The 17901-nt window shown below is 35.2% G+C and overlaps 1 protein-coding gene across 28 annotated transcripts in view; it reads left to right on the top strand.

Annotated features, from left to right (window-relative positions):
* The window catches only part of PIKFYVE (phosphoinositide kinase, FYVE-type zinc finger containing), a 91254-nt gene that overhangs the window by 56237 nt on the left and 17116 nt on the right, over positions 1-17901 (top strand). For 26 of the 28 annotated variants that reach the window (XM_063647853.1, XM_054477753.2, XM_063647843.1 and 23 more), the window contains 13 exons: positions 507-633; positions 866-2025; positions 3802-3902; positions 5471-5542; positions 6149-6320; positions 8962-9140; positions 10956-11069; positions 11444-11552; positions 11669-11823; positions 12472-12562; positions 14773-14833; positions 15682-15819; positions 16274-16394. In XM_063647853.1, coding sequence (XP_063503923.1) covers positions 507-633; positions 866-2025; positions 3802-3902; positions 5471-5542; positions 6149-6320; positions 8962-9140; positions 10956-11069; positions 11444-11552; positions 11669-11823; positions 12472-12562; positions 14773-14833; positions 15682-15819; positions 16274-16394 — 2600 coding nt within the window. The remainder of the gene's footprint in view (positions 1-506; positions 634-865; positions 2026-3801; positions 3903-5470; positions 5543-6148; positions 6321-8961; positions 9141-10955; positions 11070-11443; positions 11553-11668; positions 11824-12471; positions 12563-14772; positions 14834-15681; positions 15820-16273; positions 16395-17901) is intronic. The other 2 variants (XM_063647859.1, XM_063647861.1) reach the window with 1 other exon arrangement.

The following is a 17901-nucleotide window of genomic DNA, read 5'->3' on the forward strand; positions in this document are numbered from 1 at the left end:
CAGAAGATATGGCACCTATTTCATTAAGATTGAGAATTTCAGACTGGAACTGGAAGAAAGTATAATTGATTATGTAATACTTACTGGTGTCTACAAGACCAAAAGTGAAATGGACATTAGTTAATCACTAGGTATTTGTTGATCCTTTGTTTTTGTTGGAGAATTGCTCAAGCAGAAAACGTTCTCTCCCTTGAAAAGTTTACCCTGTGCAGAACAGGGGCCAATTCTAGGAAGCTGTTTTTCTCCCCACAGTATCTTGTGGTAATCCATGATGCTTAAGTGCATTTTTATAATGTTATTAATATGAGTAAGGTTTCAGTGGGCATATATTGATTACTAAGCAACTAAGTGTAGAAGAATCCGGAATAAAAAAATTGATCATATATTTATTAAAAAGGAAATTTGTGAATGTTATTTTTTAATTTTTCCATTACTTTTCCAGATTAAATTTATAAGGATTTTTATTCTTCTCTAGTTTTGTAATATAATGTTTTTCTGTTTTGTAGCAAGTTTTGGAACGAATCAGTCGAATGACCCAAGGTGATTTAGTGATGTCAATGGACCAGCTGCTTACGAAACCGCACCTGGGCACTTGTCACAAATTTTATATGCAGATATTTCAGTTGCCTAATGGTGAGTGATCTTTAGCATAGACTGACCTGAGGAAAAGAGTTAACTTATCACTACTACAATGTTTACTTACTAGGAAATACTTATTAATAGTGGGTAAGTGAGGATAGGCAACTGTGATCTTATTCATGTAAGAGTTTTTCTTTTACAGATGTTAAGAGAGTGAATTAATTCTATTTGGACTTCTGGATTGCCACCTCCACCATCTTAACTTTCTGTTTGTTTTTATTTGTAGAACAAACCAAGACGCTGATGTTTTTTGAAGGTTGTCCACAGCACCTAGGCTGTACAATCAAGCTAAGAGGAGGCTCTGATTATGAGCTGGCTCGAGTTAAGGAGATCCTAATATTTATGATCTGTGTTGCTTATCATTCTCAACTAGAAATATCCTTTCTCATGGATGAATTTGCTATGCCTCCCACATTAATGCAAAACCCTTCATTCCATTCCCTGATTGAGGGACAAGGGCATGAGGGGGCTGTCCAAGAGCAGTATGGCGGAGGTTCCCTCCCCTGGGATCCCGACATCCCTCCTGAGTCTCTGCCCTGTGATGATAGCAGTTTGCTGGAATCGAGGATTGTGTTTGAGAAGGGTGAGCAGGAAAATAAAAATCTTCCACAGGCTGTTGTGTCTGTGAAGCATCAAGAACATAGCACAACAGCTTGCCCGGCTGGTCTCCCTTGTGCTTTCTTTGCACCTGTACCGGAATCATTGTTGCCACTCCCTGTGGATGACCAACAAGATGCTTTAGGCAGCGAGCAGCCAGAGAGTTTGCAGCAAACAGTTGTGCTGCAGGATCCCAAAAGCCAGATAAGAGCCTTTAGAGACCCTCTACAGGATGACACTGGATTATATGTTACTGAGGAAGTCACCTCCTCTGAAGATAAACGAAAGACTTATTCTTTGGCCTTTAAGCAGGAATTAAAAGATGTGATCCTCTGTATCTCCCCAGTAATCACATTCCGAGAACCCTTTCTTTTAACTGAAAAGGGGATGAGATGCTCTACCAGAGATTATTTTGCAGAGCAGGTTTACTGGTCTCCTCTCCTCAATAAAGAATTCAAAGAAATGGAGAACAGGAGGAAGAAACAGCTGCTCAGGGATCTCTCTGGACTTCAGGGCATGAATGGAAGTATTCAGGCCAAGTCTATTCAAGTCTTACCCTCACATGAGCTAGTGAGCACTAGAATTGCTGAGCATCTGGGCGATAGCCAGAGCTTGGGTAGAATGCTGGCCGATTATCGAGCCAGAGGAGGAAGAATTCAGCCCAAAAATTCAGACCCTTTTGCTCATTCAAAGGATGCATCAAGTACTTCAAGTGGCAAATCAGGAAGCAAAAACGAGGGTAATGAAGAGAGAGGGCTTATTCTGAGTGATGCTGTGTGGTCAACAAAGGTGAGCCAGACCACTTTTTGATGGTCCTGTGCATTTAGGATGTGTTGAATGACTCCTCAAAGGCAGGCTAAAAAAATCAGTTTGGCAGACTGCATGCAGATTTGTGAAATATTTCTTCTCCTATGCTATTTTTGTTTTTGTCTTGAGTCTGTTGGCTTATGTGTTACTTTAATATGTATGAAGCAGAATTGTAATGAAACTGGATTTCAGGGTTTTAAGATGAGCTTATAGTAAGCTAGGAAGATCCCTGAAATAAGTAAGGGGAAATGTGGAGCTGCTTAAAATTTCTGACAACATGACTTGGATGTGGTATGATAATCCTGGATCCTTGTGTCAGGGAGTGAGAGATGGAAGCTTATTGTAGGAAATAGATGTGTTTTTTAAAAAAAGTTAGCAGGAAATATATTTGTTTTCTAAAAAAAGTTAGCTCTTTTTTTTTTTTTTAACATAAAACATTTTACCTTGTTATTTAACTACGACAGTGACCTTTTTCTTTTTAGGCATAAATTGAGAGCAAATTAAGGAAGGTTTATAGATCCATTATTGATAATGGTAGCAATAAAACTAATTAACAAATCCATTGCTAGATGAGGAAATGCAATTGTTTAATAAAACGAAAAGATGTCCAATTTCGCCAGTAGTCAAGGAAGTGCTAAATAATATATGTTCAATTTCACTAGTAGTCAAGGAAGTGCTAAATAATAGTGGTGCTAAATAATTTTTTATTTGTGAGATTGACAAAAAGGAAAGTCGTAAAAGACCCATGGTTAATGATGGCATGGAAAAACACCTTTCATAAATTTTATGTAAGTTTATACAAATGTAGGTATATGTACATTTGTATAAATTTATAGAAAGTGATAGGAAAGTCTCTATTAATTTACACATACATGTATATACCTTTGACCCAGGACTCCAACTTTTTATAATCTATCCTGCAGAAATAATTAAGTTTGCTTATGTAAGGGTGCTTGCATTTTGTAAGAATATATGTACAAAGATGTTTATTGAAACAGTTTAAGGATGAGCAGGATCTCAAGTCATTTAATGACTTGGATAAAGCCCATGATATATTTGAAGTGTTAAAAAGCAAATTATGTTTTAATATGTGTTGCATTATATTATTCCATATTTATAAAAACAAAATCCGCTATGTGTACTTAGGAAGTGACGTGTGTATGTGGAACAGGTATGTAAACTAGCAAAAAGAATAGATATTTTAAAACCACAGAGTCAAACTCCTCAGCTTAGGAGGTGGAGTAGAATCATAGGAGGAGCAGTTTTGTGTATTTTATGAACTTCTTCATATGCTTCTATACTATTTCAATTTTAACAGAGAGCTGAGCTGGTTTTACCTTTGTAATGATCAAAAACAGCCATAAGCATAGATAAATAAACACTTTAGAATTTAGATTTCTGGGTGTCTCAGATTGATGTTATATCCCATCAGTTCAGACTGTTAAGTATGGATATATTTAATTAATTTTTCTTCCGAAATAATTTAGTGCAGTTGTGTAAAATAAAGAGTAAGTTAAGAAAACAAGCTATCTAGACATTGTTTTGTATTTTTAAGTTTAATTGAAACTTTTTGGGTTGTCTTTTCTCAAAAACCAACTGCCCTTCTTCCTTATATTTAGTTTTCTGTAGTTTTAAATCTTGACCAGAGCCCCTACAGTGATAATTGGAGGCTTTACAAATAGAGTGGAGTGTGTTTGGTGAATTGGGGTTGAATGTGGTTGCAGTCGCTTGCTCATCCATTCATTCCTTCTTTTTCAGGTGGACTGTCTGAATCCCATTAACCACCAGAGACTTTGTGTGCTCTTCAGCAGCTCTTCTGCCCAGTCCAGCAATGCTCCTAGTGCCTGTGTCAGTCCTTGGTAGGATTCTTTTCCCCCTACACTATTCCACTTAAGAACAGAATTCCAGCAATTAAAAAAAAACAAAGACAAAAACAGTCATTAGGACCTGTATTTAGGTACACAGCACACTGCTGGTCATATATGAATTGATAGAACTTTTAAACTTGTGAAGTAAATATGAAAATACATGTTTGTTCATGAGTAGAAGTAAATGAGAGTACATTAAGAGTGAAAAAAATGTGAGGGATAGAAGAGGAATTTGTATTGGTTGACTTTCCCTTATCTGAAATGCTTGGGACCAGAAGTGTTTTGGATTTAATATTTTTTCAAATTTGGAAATATTTGCATATACTTAATGAGTTATCTTGGGGATGGGACCCAAGTCTAAACATGACATTCATTTGTGTTTCATATACACCTTGTACACGTAGCCTGAAGTTAATTTTATATAAGATTTGTAATAATTTTATGTATAAAACAAAGTTTGTATACATTGAACCACCAGAAAGCAAAGGTTTCAGTTGTGGAATTTCTCTCTTGTGGTATCATATCAGGACTCAAAAGTTTCAGATTTTGGAGCATTTTGGATTTTGGATTTTCAGATTAGGGATGCCCAACATGTACTTAAAAAAGTGAGAAAGTTGACACACAAAAAGCTTGTTTATAAGCATTTTGATGATAGCATGTACAATTTAGGCAGGTTTTCCTTCAGGCATAGTTTTTATAAAAGCAGTCAACCTATTGCTTTATTAATGGGTTTTGGTCTAAAACTTAAGTAGATTGATAGAAACTGAAATACATTTTATGTTTTAAATTATTTTTTTCAAATTATTGTCACAAAAACCTCACACAGACTTACATAGCCTTACATTACATAGTTCACCTTTAGTTTTAAAAGTACTATGGAACATAACTTCTTTTTGGAGGGCACTGTTTTCATGCCAAAACATTCTGTGTTTTAATTTTGGATACCTGAAACACTTATTTCCAGCAGTGAGCTCATGGATTCTTCTAGTAGTGTAGCTTCAGCAGGCAGACTTGGGACTGGCAGAACCCATGGGAATTTTCTTTGGGAGTTTATATATAGGTCAAGGCTTGAATAAGATGTGGATTTCAACAGTTATATAGCCAAACTGTCTTGTGAGCATTTATAGGTTAGATAAAAAGTTAGAAACTGGCACTTTAGCAAGAATTGCTGTTTTCCATGCTCAGTAAAGGCATGGACAAGAGAGTAGGAGACCAGAGTCCCACCTTGTGCTGACAGGGCTTAAGCCTTTGTAAAGAAAACCTTTACCTCTTCTTAACTCAGATCAGTTTTACTAAATTAATATTATAGTTTATGCATCCTCATTAGTTTCATAAGATACTAGTGGATTGGGAGTGAAAAAGATGCTTTAGTGTGGCAAGTCTAAACTTGTTTTATTGGATGAGTTAAAACCTGTTTCATAACAACAAAGAACATTACCTGCTTTCATACTTCATTGTTAAGTACCATACATTTAATAGGTAATCATAATTCGTGGTCTCATGAAATGTCTCTGGTGCATGGTAATTCTTATGTTTCTAAGAGGTGGTCTCTTCTTTAGGATTGTAACAATGGAATTTTATGGAAAGAATGATCTTACATTAGGAATATTTTTAGAGAGATACTGTTTCAGGTAAGAACATATTTCTTCCTTCTCTTCCATTACACATTTTTGATGCTCAAAATTTCAACCTAAAATGTAAACATGAGTTGGATGTCAAGTGACTGTTACATGATCCTCACTTTCATAGTGCATATCAGAGTATATCATTCAAAGAAGTAATCTATTTCATATTTAAACTGAGATCTCTTATCCAGAACATTCCTCATATCTCTGCCCATCTAATTACCCTACCATCAACATTTTTCAGATACCTGTTTTTTTACAGTGATTCAAATGAGAGGTAAAATGTTGGAATCATCTAGACCTCAGTTTAAGTCTTAGCATCATCACTTGCCACTTACATGACAAAGCACTTTACTAGTCCCCTTTATAGGGAATAACAATCCCTAGAATTGTCAGAAGGTAAAAGGAAATGTTTTAAAATGGTTTGGCAAATAGAAGGTGCCTAACAAATGGAAACTATCACCATGCTGTAGCTGAAGATGATGTTCAGCTGCAGGCTCAGAGCAGCATGAGTACCTTGTGCAGATTGTCCACTAGTCACGCTGCACTTTGACAGTGGTTCTGATTTCTGTTTCATGCTTAATGTGAGAAGGGCTCTTTTGTTTGTCAAAGGCCTTCTTATCAGTGTCCAAGCATGTTCTGTGATACCCCCATGGTACATCATATTCGGCGCTTTGTTCATGGCCAAGGCTGTGTGCAGATAATCCTGAAGGAGTTGGATTCTCCAGTACCTGGATATCAGCATACAATTCTTACATATTCCTGGTGTAGAATCTGCAAACAGGTAAATAGACCCTATTACTATATTTTGTTTGCCATTTATTTCTTTATTTGTATGGTTTTTTTTTTCTGAGGAGAAGGTTTCCTATATGGTACTGGATTTGTTATTTGTTATAGAGCTCTATTTGTCATTGTTATTTTACCTTCCAGTGCTGTATGTTCAATCTAGTAATCGTTTTTTGAAGATCCCATCTTAGGAGTGTATCAGTCATTAAATAAAATACAAGTGCCTTATACAGTAAAGTATCTTGAGGTTGTATCTTGACATATCTCAATTTTGTTTGTTTATTCATTCAACAAACATTTAGCACCATTTATGTGCCAGATACTGTGCTAGGCCCTAGGAATGAAAAAAAGAATAAGGAATGACTTCTGTTCTCTAGGGGAGGAGACAGACTTGTAAAGCAATAACTGCAGTATATTAGGATATTTGTATAATAAATTTGAGCCTATATCAGCATTTCTATTCACATACAGATGAGACCATGTTGAAATTGATCTCTACTGGTTTTTATGCATGTTCTTGAGAAAGGGACATGTGTTTTGTTTCTTCTTTGTGCCTTTCTTTACTTTTCTAACTCTGGGGCAAAAAGTTGGTGCCAATATTGTGTTTTTTTTTAATATATGATTTTTATCCAGACTGCTTGCAATCTGGATAAAATGTTCCAAATTTAACTTATTACCTTAATTAGGTTATTATTTTTTTTTTTTGAGACAGAGTCTTGCTCTATCGCCCAGTCTAGAGTGCAGTCGTGTGATCTCTGCTCACTGCAACCTCTGTCTCCTGAGTTCAAGCTATTCTTCTGCCTCATCCTCTGGAGTAGCTGGGACTACAGGCATGCGTCACTATGCCCAGCTAATTTTTGTATTTTTAATAGAGACAAGGTTTCACTACATTAGCCAGGCTGGTCTCAAACTCCTGACCTCAGGTGATCCACCCAACTCGGCCTCCCAAAGTGTTGGTATTACAGGTGTGAGCCACATCGCCTGGCCTTAATTGGGTTATTTCAAAGTGTGCTTTTGGAAGGCACATATGGGAATTATATATAAAATAATAGCACGACCTACATTAATCAGTGGTAGAGAAGGGCAAAATCAAAGTTGCACCTGCAGCAGCAAACATACAGACATAAAATTATTTCTAGCAATTCTCAGTCTTAGTTTCATACTTGTTCTTACTGACTTTAGTTCCTATTAGTTAGCTGGTAATAGTTTGTTGTAGAATATGTTAACTGGGTAGACTGACCGTGGTACTAAATGAATAACTTAAATTTGGTCTTTATGACTTACATGCTTTGCTATATGCACTTTATTTTAAAACAGAAACTTCTGCTTTTTTTATGCTAGAAAGGAAAAGGTAAATTTTGTTACACTAAAATGAAAAACTTCTAGTGTCAGGGAAAAATACAACATATATGACTAAACATAAATATATGTAATATCAAATTTCTATAAGCCATGATAATAGAAAAATGGGCAGAGGACATGACAATGCAATTTAATGCAAATGGTTACTAAACAAATAACAAATAAATGTTATTCATTAGTAGTCAGATAAGCATATATCAGTAAAATCTCTTTAAAATTTTTTCTTTAGGAGGTTACATTTCAAAAATTTCAATTCTAATTCCTAGGATTGGGTAAGAAAGTGGGGGAAATTGATATTCTTAAATATTGTTGGAGACTGTATACACTGGTGCACTTGTTTTGGAAGATAATGTGGCAAAAATTATCAAAGATCATATAAATGTTTATGCCCTTTGACTTACCAATTCCCACCTTTATTAATTTATCCCACGGGAATAATTGTGGATATTTGTAAATATGTATATACAAGGATGTTCATCAGAACATCATCTCAGTATGGAAAAACTTGTAACGTCTTAAAGGCACATCAGTAAGGATTGGTTAAATACTTGTCCAGATACTCTGAAGCCATTTGAAAAGTTGTGCAAGAATATTTTATGTGGGAAAATATTCACGATATATTGCTAAGTAAAAGATTATGAAACTATAGGAGTTTTTATTTACAAATATACTGGCCGTGTGCGTGTCCATGTATGTATGTATATATGTATATGTGTGTGTGTGCATATATATATATAAATACATCAAAAGTAAACATATATTAGTATATTGATGTTGTTGGTGGGTTTATTGGTGATGCTGCTCTCCTCCACCACCCCCAAGTCCACCCACCTTTGAACTTTCTCATTCTTTTCCCAGTTTTCTGCAGTCAGAATATATTACATTTGTATTACAAAAGAAAATGTTGGCCGGGTGTGGTGGCTCACACCTGTAATCCCAGCACTTTGGGAGGCTGAGGCAGGCGGATCACGAGGTCAGGAGATCGAGACCACCCTGGCTAACATCGTGAAACCCTGTCTCTACTAAAAATACAAAAAATTAGCCGGGCGTGGTGGCGTGTGCCTATAGTCCTAGCTACTCAGGAGGCTGAGGCAGGAGAATGGCCTGAACCCGGGAAGCGGAGCTTGCAGTGAGCCGAGATCGTGCCACTGCACTCCAGCCTAGGCAACAGAGCGAGACTCCGTCTCAAAAAAAAAAAAAAAAGAAAAGAAAATGTTATTTTTTGAAAAAGAGATTCTCAATATGTGATTAGGTAAACTGTTTTTGCTGAATTCCAGGTAACACCAGTTGTTGCTCTTTCCAATGAGTCCTGGTCTATGTCATTTGCAAAATACCTTGAACTTAGATTTTATGGGCACCAGTATACTCGCAGAGCCAACGCTGAGCCCTGTGGTCACTCCATCCATCATGATTATCACCAGTATTTCTCCTATAACCAGATGGTGGCGTCTTTCAGGTAAGAAATCCTAGGAATCTTGTGCATGATCTCAGATCTCATAATCCCTTAAGAATTTTTTAACATTTTCACTGTTACTAGATTGAATTAATTTGTGGGATTCCCCATTTCTACCCTTATAAATGCAGAGGACCAGACTGTATTAAGAACTTTCAGTATTATTTTATTTACTCTTTACCCTACGAAATAGTTCTTATTATCCTCACTTACAGAGCTTACGATCATTCACTTACAGAGCTCTCAAGTGATGGAGTAATGATTTGACCCTTGGTCAATCTTCTACCAGCCTCACTCTTTTTTAAAAAAAATTTTTAATATAAAAATTTTAGAAAAATATGAGACAGGATCTCACTGTTACCCAGGCTGATCTTGAATTGTGCTCAAGTGATTCTCCTGCCTTGGCCTTTCAAAGTGTGGGGATTAGAAGTGTGAGCCACCATGTCGGGCCCTGGCCTAACTCTTAACCATTGTTTTGGCATCTGATGGCATCTGAAAGTCTGTCAGAATTTTTGCCAAGACATTAACCATCAGAAGGATAATCACATATTTCTGATAGAGCTAAAACTCTGTGTTCAAATAATTGATAGTTGCCATTGTGGTATTAAATAATTTGAGAAAGCCTTTAGGTTCTGCCTTCAAAATATATCCAGAGTCTGAGCACTTTTTACCACCTCTACCACTACCACTTTGGGCTGAGCGTCTGTTATCTTTCACCTGGATTATTGTAGTAGCCTTAGCAGTCTCCCTTTGGCCTTGTCCCTTTAGCCTCTTCTCAACACAGCAGTCAGAGTGGTTCTGTTAAGGGGCAATCAGCTAAGGCCACTCCTCTGCTCTGGACACTCCAAAGGGTGTCTGTTTCACCCGGAGTGAAAGCCAAAGTCCATTTACTGGCCTTTAATCTACCTGCACTGGCTGCCCAGGACCTCTCTGCTCTTACCTCCTACTGCTCTCTCTTCACTCATCCTGCCGCTGCCCCACTGGCCTCCTGACTGGGCCTCAGGTATGTCAGGTAGGTTGCTGCCTGGGAGCCTTGTACTTGTTCTTCGCTCTCTGAATTGCTCATTCCCCAGATATCTGCTTGTTGCTTCCTTGCGTCTTACAAGTCTTTGCTCACATTTCACCTGCCCTGACACTCCCCCATCCTAGCACTCTGCTTCTCTTTCTTGCTATATTTTTCTCCATAGTACTGAACATCTGATATGTATTTGTTTTGTTTGTTACCTGAATCTTGTTTTTCCTGAATTATGAGAACAGGAATTGTTAGTATTATATCCTCAGCACCTAAAACAGTGTCTGGCACATAATAGACCCTCAGGAGATATTTGCTAATTAGAGCTTATTCCCTTTTTTAAGCAAGAGTTTTTAACCACGCATGTAGGGCCTTGCAGGGGAGTGGGGTTGTAGCATTTATTAGTCAATATAAACCCTCAGGTGGAAAGGAAACAAAAGACTCATGAAGAATCTTCAGGAGCTGGAAAGTAATGAATACCTACAATTAGATGTAGGTATTTTAGTTTCCTTATTAATAGGGATGGTTTATAGCAATCGTTTTTGGTTTTACAGCAGGTAAGGATAACTTCAAGGGATAAATGATGGTACTACAGCGTAATGAAAGATAAAACAAAATCCCTCCAGAATTGGGGAGGATATTTATTGTAATGGCTGAAAATTATTTTTGTGATAGTTTTAAAATGCCATTTTATAGAAACTTTTTCTCTTATGCCTCATAGGATATAGTTGAACATCATGATACAGCTCTATTCAAGGTATTAAACTATTTTTCATTTTCTATTGGTCCTTGTATTTTCTTCTCAGTTATTCTCCCATTCGGCTTCTTGAAGTATGTGTTCCACTCCCCAAAATATTCATTAAGCGTCAGGCCCCATTAAAAGTGTCCCTTCTTCAGGATCTGAAGGACTTCTTTCAAAAGTAAGTTCAGTTTCTTTTATCATCTTTTTTTGTTTATTTACAGCTATTTTAAAGTATCAGATTTATTCATTTTACTTTCTTTGAAAATGTAAATTTTCTAATTGTATGGTATGCATGCTTGGTGTACAAAAAGAAAATTGTAGACGCTATGGAAAGATAATAAAAAAGAAGCCAAACTCTTTTAGACATAACAACTTAAAATTTTGAAGTACATCCTTTTAGGTCTTATTTACTCTGCAAAACTGTATGTAATTCTTAATTAGGTAAAACATAATTTCAATTACATTTTGCATGTAGCTTTTTTTTTCTATTTATGTGAGATAGAAAATTTGATTCACCCTTTCTAAAGTGTTTAATGTTCTCTCTATTGTTAGAGTTTCACAGGTATATCTTGCCATTGATGAAAGACTTGCATCTTTGAAAACTGATACATTTAGTAAAACAAGAGAGGAAAAAATGGAAGATATTTTTGCACAGAAAGAGGTAATTTATTTCTTTGGTAGAAAATTCAAAAGTTAATTATTAACTTAATAGCAGTTTCTTTTGGTGTATGTCTGTATAGTGTCTCTGTCTCCTGAAGTTGTTTCTGTTCCTTGTAGATGGAAGAAGGTGAGTTCAAGAACTGGATTGAGAAGATGCAAGCAAGGCTCATGTCTTCCTCTGTAGATACCCCTCAGCAACTGCAGTCGGTCTTTGAGTCACTCATTGCCAAGAAACAAAGTCTCTGTGAAGTGCTGCAAGCTTGGAATAACAGGTGTGATTTTGCAGTCTGGTTTTCTTTAATATTATTGCCACATTTGTTCTAATGTGATACCTTAAAACTTAAAAATTTTTTATTATGGGTGTTTCATTTTGTGCTCAGGTTAAAGAACCTTTTGTTTCCTGTCACTCTCCTTTCCTCTTTATATTTTAAAGTATATGTGCTGTATTTGAGGTAGCTTGTGAAGATGTAAAAACTAAAGAGAACAGCCTTTGATGCTGTTTCTAATATAATTTGAAACGATGTTGTTCAGATGTGTGTGCTGTTGAATTGTTTTTAACTGAATTAGTATGCCATAAGTCACTATTGGTTTTTGGCCAGCAATTTCAAATATATTGTATATTGAAATGTTTATCTTATGCCTTTATTTAAATATTTATTTTTTAGAAGTATTTTTCTTTATAATAATTTGCTATTTTTTTTTTTTTACAACTATAGTCAGATCAACAAATGCTCCTGGTTAATTAGATATGACAAAAACTTACTCTTATTTATATATAACTTTAAAGACTATGGTAATCCAAATAGGAAAACTTTGTGATTTCAAAGTTGTAAAGAGAAAATTTATAAACAGCACTCAAGGGACTAGAAACAAACCATACTTTTTTTTTTTTTTTTTTTTTTTTTTGCTTTTGGCCACAGGTTGCAGGACCTTTTCCAACAGGAAAAGGGTAGAAAGAGACCTTCAGTTCCTCCAAGTCCTGGAAGACTGAGACAAGGGGAAGAAAGCAAGGTATGAAATGTAGTCTTGTCTTTGGTCCTTAATCGATAGAAATATAGTTAGTTCCATTTATAATACTTAGCAGGGATAGTTTAATACATACTTTAGTAATGATATCCAGTAGGGTTTTCCATTTTGAATTTGTGAGGTTTCAAGGAACTATGACCTGGATTACTTTTATGTTATAACCTGAAATAAAATGATCACTTATAATTTATTTATTTGAAATGTTTATAAAAGCTACAGTTTGCTGCATCACTGAGGGTAGCATCATGGTGACAGCAAGTGCTACAAAGGAAAGTCGTGGATGCTCTGAGTATATAATAGGGTCCTTATTTATTTTATACTCCGCAGTTTTGGTTGTTTTTAAAATCTCTGTGCTTAAATAAGTGGTTTTTCTTAAGGTATTTGAACTGCATAAGTTCTTTTTCAACTGTGTTAGTTTTCTCTTGCTCGGTGACAGATTATCCCAAACATAGTGGCCAAAACCACAAATTTATAGATAGATATATCTGTATAGATATTTATAGATAGATATATCTGTATAGATATTTATAGATAGATATATCTGTATAGATATTTATAGATAGATATATCTGTATAGATATTTATAGATAGATATATCTGTATAGATATTTATAGATGGATATATCTGTATAGATATTTATAGATGGATATATCTGTATAGATATTTATAGATGGATATATCTGTATAGATATTTATAGATGGATATATCTGTATAGATATTTATAGATGGATATATCTGTATAGGTATTTATAGATGGATATATCTGTATAGGTATTTATAGATGGATATATCTGTATAGGTATTTATAGATGGATATATCTGTATAGGTATTTATAGATGGATATATCTGTATAGGTATTTATAGATGGATATATCTGTATAGGTATTTATAGATGGATATATCTGTATAGGTATTTATAGATGGATATATCTGTATAGGTATTTATAGATGGATATATCTGTATAGGTATTTATAGATGGATATATCTGTATAGGTATTTATAGATGGATATATCTGTATAGGTATTTATAGATGGATATATCTGTATAGGTATTTATAGATGGATATATCTGTATAGGTATTTATAGATGGATATATCTGTATAGTTATTTATAGATGGATATATCTGTATAGATATATATAGATATAATACTTAGGATTATCCCTTACACCTAATAATCTTGTATAGATAGATCTATATCTATCTGTCGATCTATCTAGATATATATCTATCTGTTGATCTATCTAGATATATCTATCTGTCTATCAATCTGTCTATCTAGATAGATAGATATATCTATACCTAGATGCTTAATTCCAGGAAGCGAGCTACTATTTAGAATGCAATTCTCAAAGTGTGGTTCAATGACTCCTGATAGTCCAAGACCTTTTCAGGGACTCTGCAAAAATTTTTTTTTTTGAGAGATGGAGTCTCACTCTGTCGTGCATGCTGGAGTGCAGTGGTGCGATCTCGGCTCACTGCAACCTCTGCCTTCCGAGTTCAAGCAATTCTCCTTCCTCAGCCTCTCGAGTAGCTGGGATTACAGGTATGCGCCACCACACCCAGCTAATTTTTTGTATTTTTAGTAGAGATGGGGTTTCTCCATGTTGGCCAGACTGGTCTTAAACTCCTGACCTCAGGTGATCCACCCACCTTGGCCTCCCAAAGTGTTGGGATTACAGGCATAAGCCACCACACCTGGCCCATTTTAATTTTTTTTTTTTTCGATTGCATATCTGTATGAAGCCAGATTTTCTTTATATACTTCAATCATAATGGTGTATCTCAACAGATTACATGCAGAAGCCAAATATGAATCTAGCTGTTTTCTATTTAGCTAGACATTAAAGATATTTTTCAAAATGTAAAGCAGTGCTACTCTTTTCACCAATTTTTTTTTTTAATTTTAGAAAATCGGTATGTTACGTGTTTAAATATGTTACTTATATTAATGGTTTTATTATTTATAAATGAGTTCATGCACATTTAATAACTTTCTCTGTTTTAATTTCTAATGTAAAAATTTCTAAGGTAAACAAAAGCTAATTAAAAATATTAAGGGGGTTTTTAGTAATTTTTAAGGGTACAAATGGGTCCTGAGACCAAAAAGTTTAAGATTCACTGGATTAAAAAATTTTTTGAATGTGATTTTCATGTTTTCCATAAGAACAAAGTATTTACTTCTCTACAGATAAGTGCAATGGATGCATCTCCACGGAATATTTCTCCAGGACTTCAGAATGGAGAAAAAGGTTGGTCCTTGAGTCTAGTGATCACTTGCCATAGGATTTAAAGAAATTTCTTATTGTATAAGTTGTTTTAAACTGTTTGAACAGTTTTTCCGATGCTGTTGTTCATAGACTTTTTTTCCTTCCTGTAGAGCACTTGTAATCCTATCAGATTAAGATTATCATATAGTGTATTGCAATAAGATAAATCAGGTTATAGAAATACATGAAATATAAAGAAGGCTGCTATTAGGGGAAGAAAAAAACAAAAAAGTAAATTGAATTTGTTTTGTTTATTACAAAGTCAATCCCCAGGTTTCATTGCAAAAATCTTATAAAGTTTAATTTACATTTTTAATGTCACTAAAATATTGTCTAGACTTAAGATGTCTTTCACAGTATTTCATTGAATAACTTGGTGTCATCATGGAAACTTTGTGGGGAAATTTACATAGACTGTAGAACCAGGAGCTCAACTTATAATTCTTGGCATTTTTCTATTATAATTGCTTTTTCTCTCCCAGAATAAGCATGCAGTCTTTCTCAGAGTGTCCCAATTTCATTTTCTATTAAACTAAAAACTAATATTTAGGTAGGCATTGTGGTATAATGGATAGCGTATTGGATAGGAGTCAGTCTTGGTTGACAGTTGCAGTACTGCTATCAGGATTTGATTGTAGTCAAGTCATATATAATCTTTCTGGATTTTTGTGTCCATTTCTATGACATGAGCTACATGACCTAGATGATTTTTAAAAAGTAAAAATTCTGCCTTTTAGGAAGTAGGAATATGAATGAGCATTTAAAAAATATTAGGTAGACATGGACTTAATGTATGTAAATGACTCATTTAAGACTGTGTTTTTCTTTAGAGGATCGCTTCTTAACAACTTTGTCCAGCCAGAGCTCCACCAGTTCTACTCATCTCCAATTGCCTACGCCACCTGAAGTCATGTCTGAACAGTCAGTGGGAGGGCCCCCTGAGCTAGATACAGCCAGCAGTTCCGAAGGTAGAGGTTAAGTCACTTTTACCATATTTCATTGTATCTAAGACTGAAAGATGTATCATTGATTTACATGAATTACAGCCATTTCTCTAAGGACAGATATTTGCTTCATAATAACAGATTCATGCCTTGCTTTCTGTTTAGGCGGTAACTACTAAATGATAGTATAAACTTTGAAATTAACTTTAAAATTGCTATTTAACTCAGGTGTAATAGCCACAGTGCTTCAGAGATGTTTAAAAAAACAAGTGTCCCTTGGAGTCCATGCTGTGTATGCTTCACTGTTTTTTCCTGTTTTATCCCATATTGGTCTTTTCCCTTGATCAGAAATTTTAAACTGTTATTGGTATAGTATACATATGTCCATATTCCAGAAAGGAAAAGAACCAAAGTCAGCAGTTTATACTTCTTATTCTCTCTGCATATTAATATATAAGTAGACTATTTTTCATTTTAGATGTGTTTGATGGGCATTTGCTGGGATCCACAGACAGCCAAGTGAAGGAAAAGTCAACCATGAAAGCCATCTTTGCAAATTTGCTTCCAGGAAATAGCTATAATCCTATTCCATTTCCTTTGTAAGTATTACTAAAACCAGTGGCTCTTAGCAGGGGGCTTATTTTTCCTTAGTTGCTCGCTGCATATTTAAATATATTTATCTGATGCATGATTTTTCAATCCTAAATTTTATTTCATCTTAGTAAAAGAGATGTCTTTTGATACAATGTAATTTGTAGAACATATAATCATTATAATATAGTAGATGAGTGGATAAACACTAGCCAATGTTACTTATAAATGTGTGAATTACTTGTTCTGGAAACACTTGTTTATCTTTTTTCAAAGATATGTGGCTATATCCACTGATTTAATAATTATAAAAACATATTGCTGGTTATATATGAGGTTGGTAGTTGATTTGCTGAGACATGACATTGTCCTAGCACTGATGATGAACTACAGTGACTTGTACAAGTTTTCATGTGATCTTTTTTTTATGGGGCGCACTCAAATTTGGAAAGAATATAGGGGCGCACTCAAATTTGGAAAGAATGTAGGCTGGCTGTGAAAGTTTATTTTTCTTCCACTCGTTGACCCATGTGGCTATCAAATGCTGCCCTTGTTATAGAACAAGTGTATCCAAAAAGTGGACATTTTTGTTAATAAGGCCTTCTGCTTTTTATTAACTGACTTACATGTTTATTCAGTCAGTATTTAAACTTTTATTTAGTGCCTGTTTTAGTGTCCTGTGATGTAGAATAAGATTTGTAAGGAACAGTCATTGCTCTTAGGAGCTCATAATCTTTGGGAAGATACAGTTAGGACTCACAGTACAGTATGTGATATGTTACATGACAGTAAAATATAAAAGGTCCCTTTTTTTCTCTACTTTAGACCTGAATATATCAGTTTCTTGATTGGGCTGGGATCCCTCTTACGTTATGGCCTTTGTTCATGCTCTCACATTTATTTTTATTTTTTTAATTTTTATTATTTTTGAGACAGAGTCTCCCTCTGTCACCCAGGCTGGAATGCAGTGGTGTGATCTTGGCTCATTGCAACCTCTGCCTCCTAGATTCAAGTGATTCTCCTGCCTCAGCTTCCCAAGTAACTGGGACTACAGGTGTGCGCCACCACACCTGGCTAATTTTCATATTTTTAGTAGAGATGAGGTTTCACCATATTGGCCAGGCTGCTCTCGAACTCCTGACCTCAGGTGATCTGCCCACCTCAGTCTCCCAAAGTACTGAGCTACTGGACCCGACCCTTTAAACTTTTTTTTTAATATAGTTTTTTTCTTTTTATTTGTTTCTCTTCTCTCTAAACCACTTTTTGTGAAACACATTCTTTTTTAATCATTCAGTCCTGTTCTTTCTAAGAAGAATTTACTAGACCTTCCCCCTTACCTCCTGCTCCAGTCAGAGTAGGTTTCTATTATATGCTCTTATGATTCCTGTGTTTATCCGTTCATGCTGCTCTGATGAATTACCATAGACTGAGTTGCTTATAGACAGCAGAAATTTAATACTTACAGTCCTAGAGGCTAGAAGTCTGAGATGAGGGTGCCAGCATGGTTGGGTTCTG

This window comes from Pongo pygmaeus, chromosome 11, assembly GCF_028885625.2.
Source record: "Pongo pygmaeus isolate AG05252 chromosome 11, NHGRI_mPonPyg2-v2.0_pri, whole genome shotgun sequence".
In the NCBI taxonomy this organism is placed as follows: domain Eukaryota; kingdom Metazoa; phylum Chordata; class Mammalia; order Primates; family Hominidae; genus Pongo; species Pongo pygmaeus.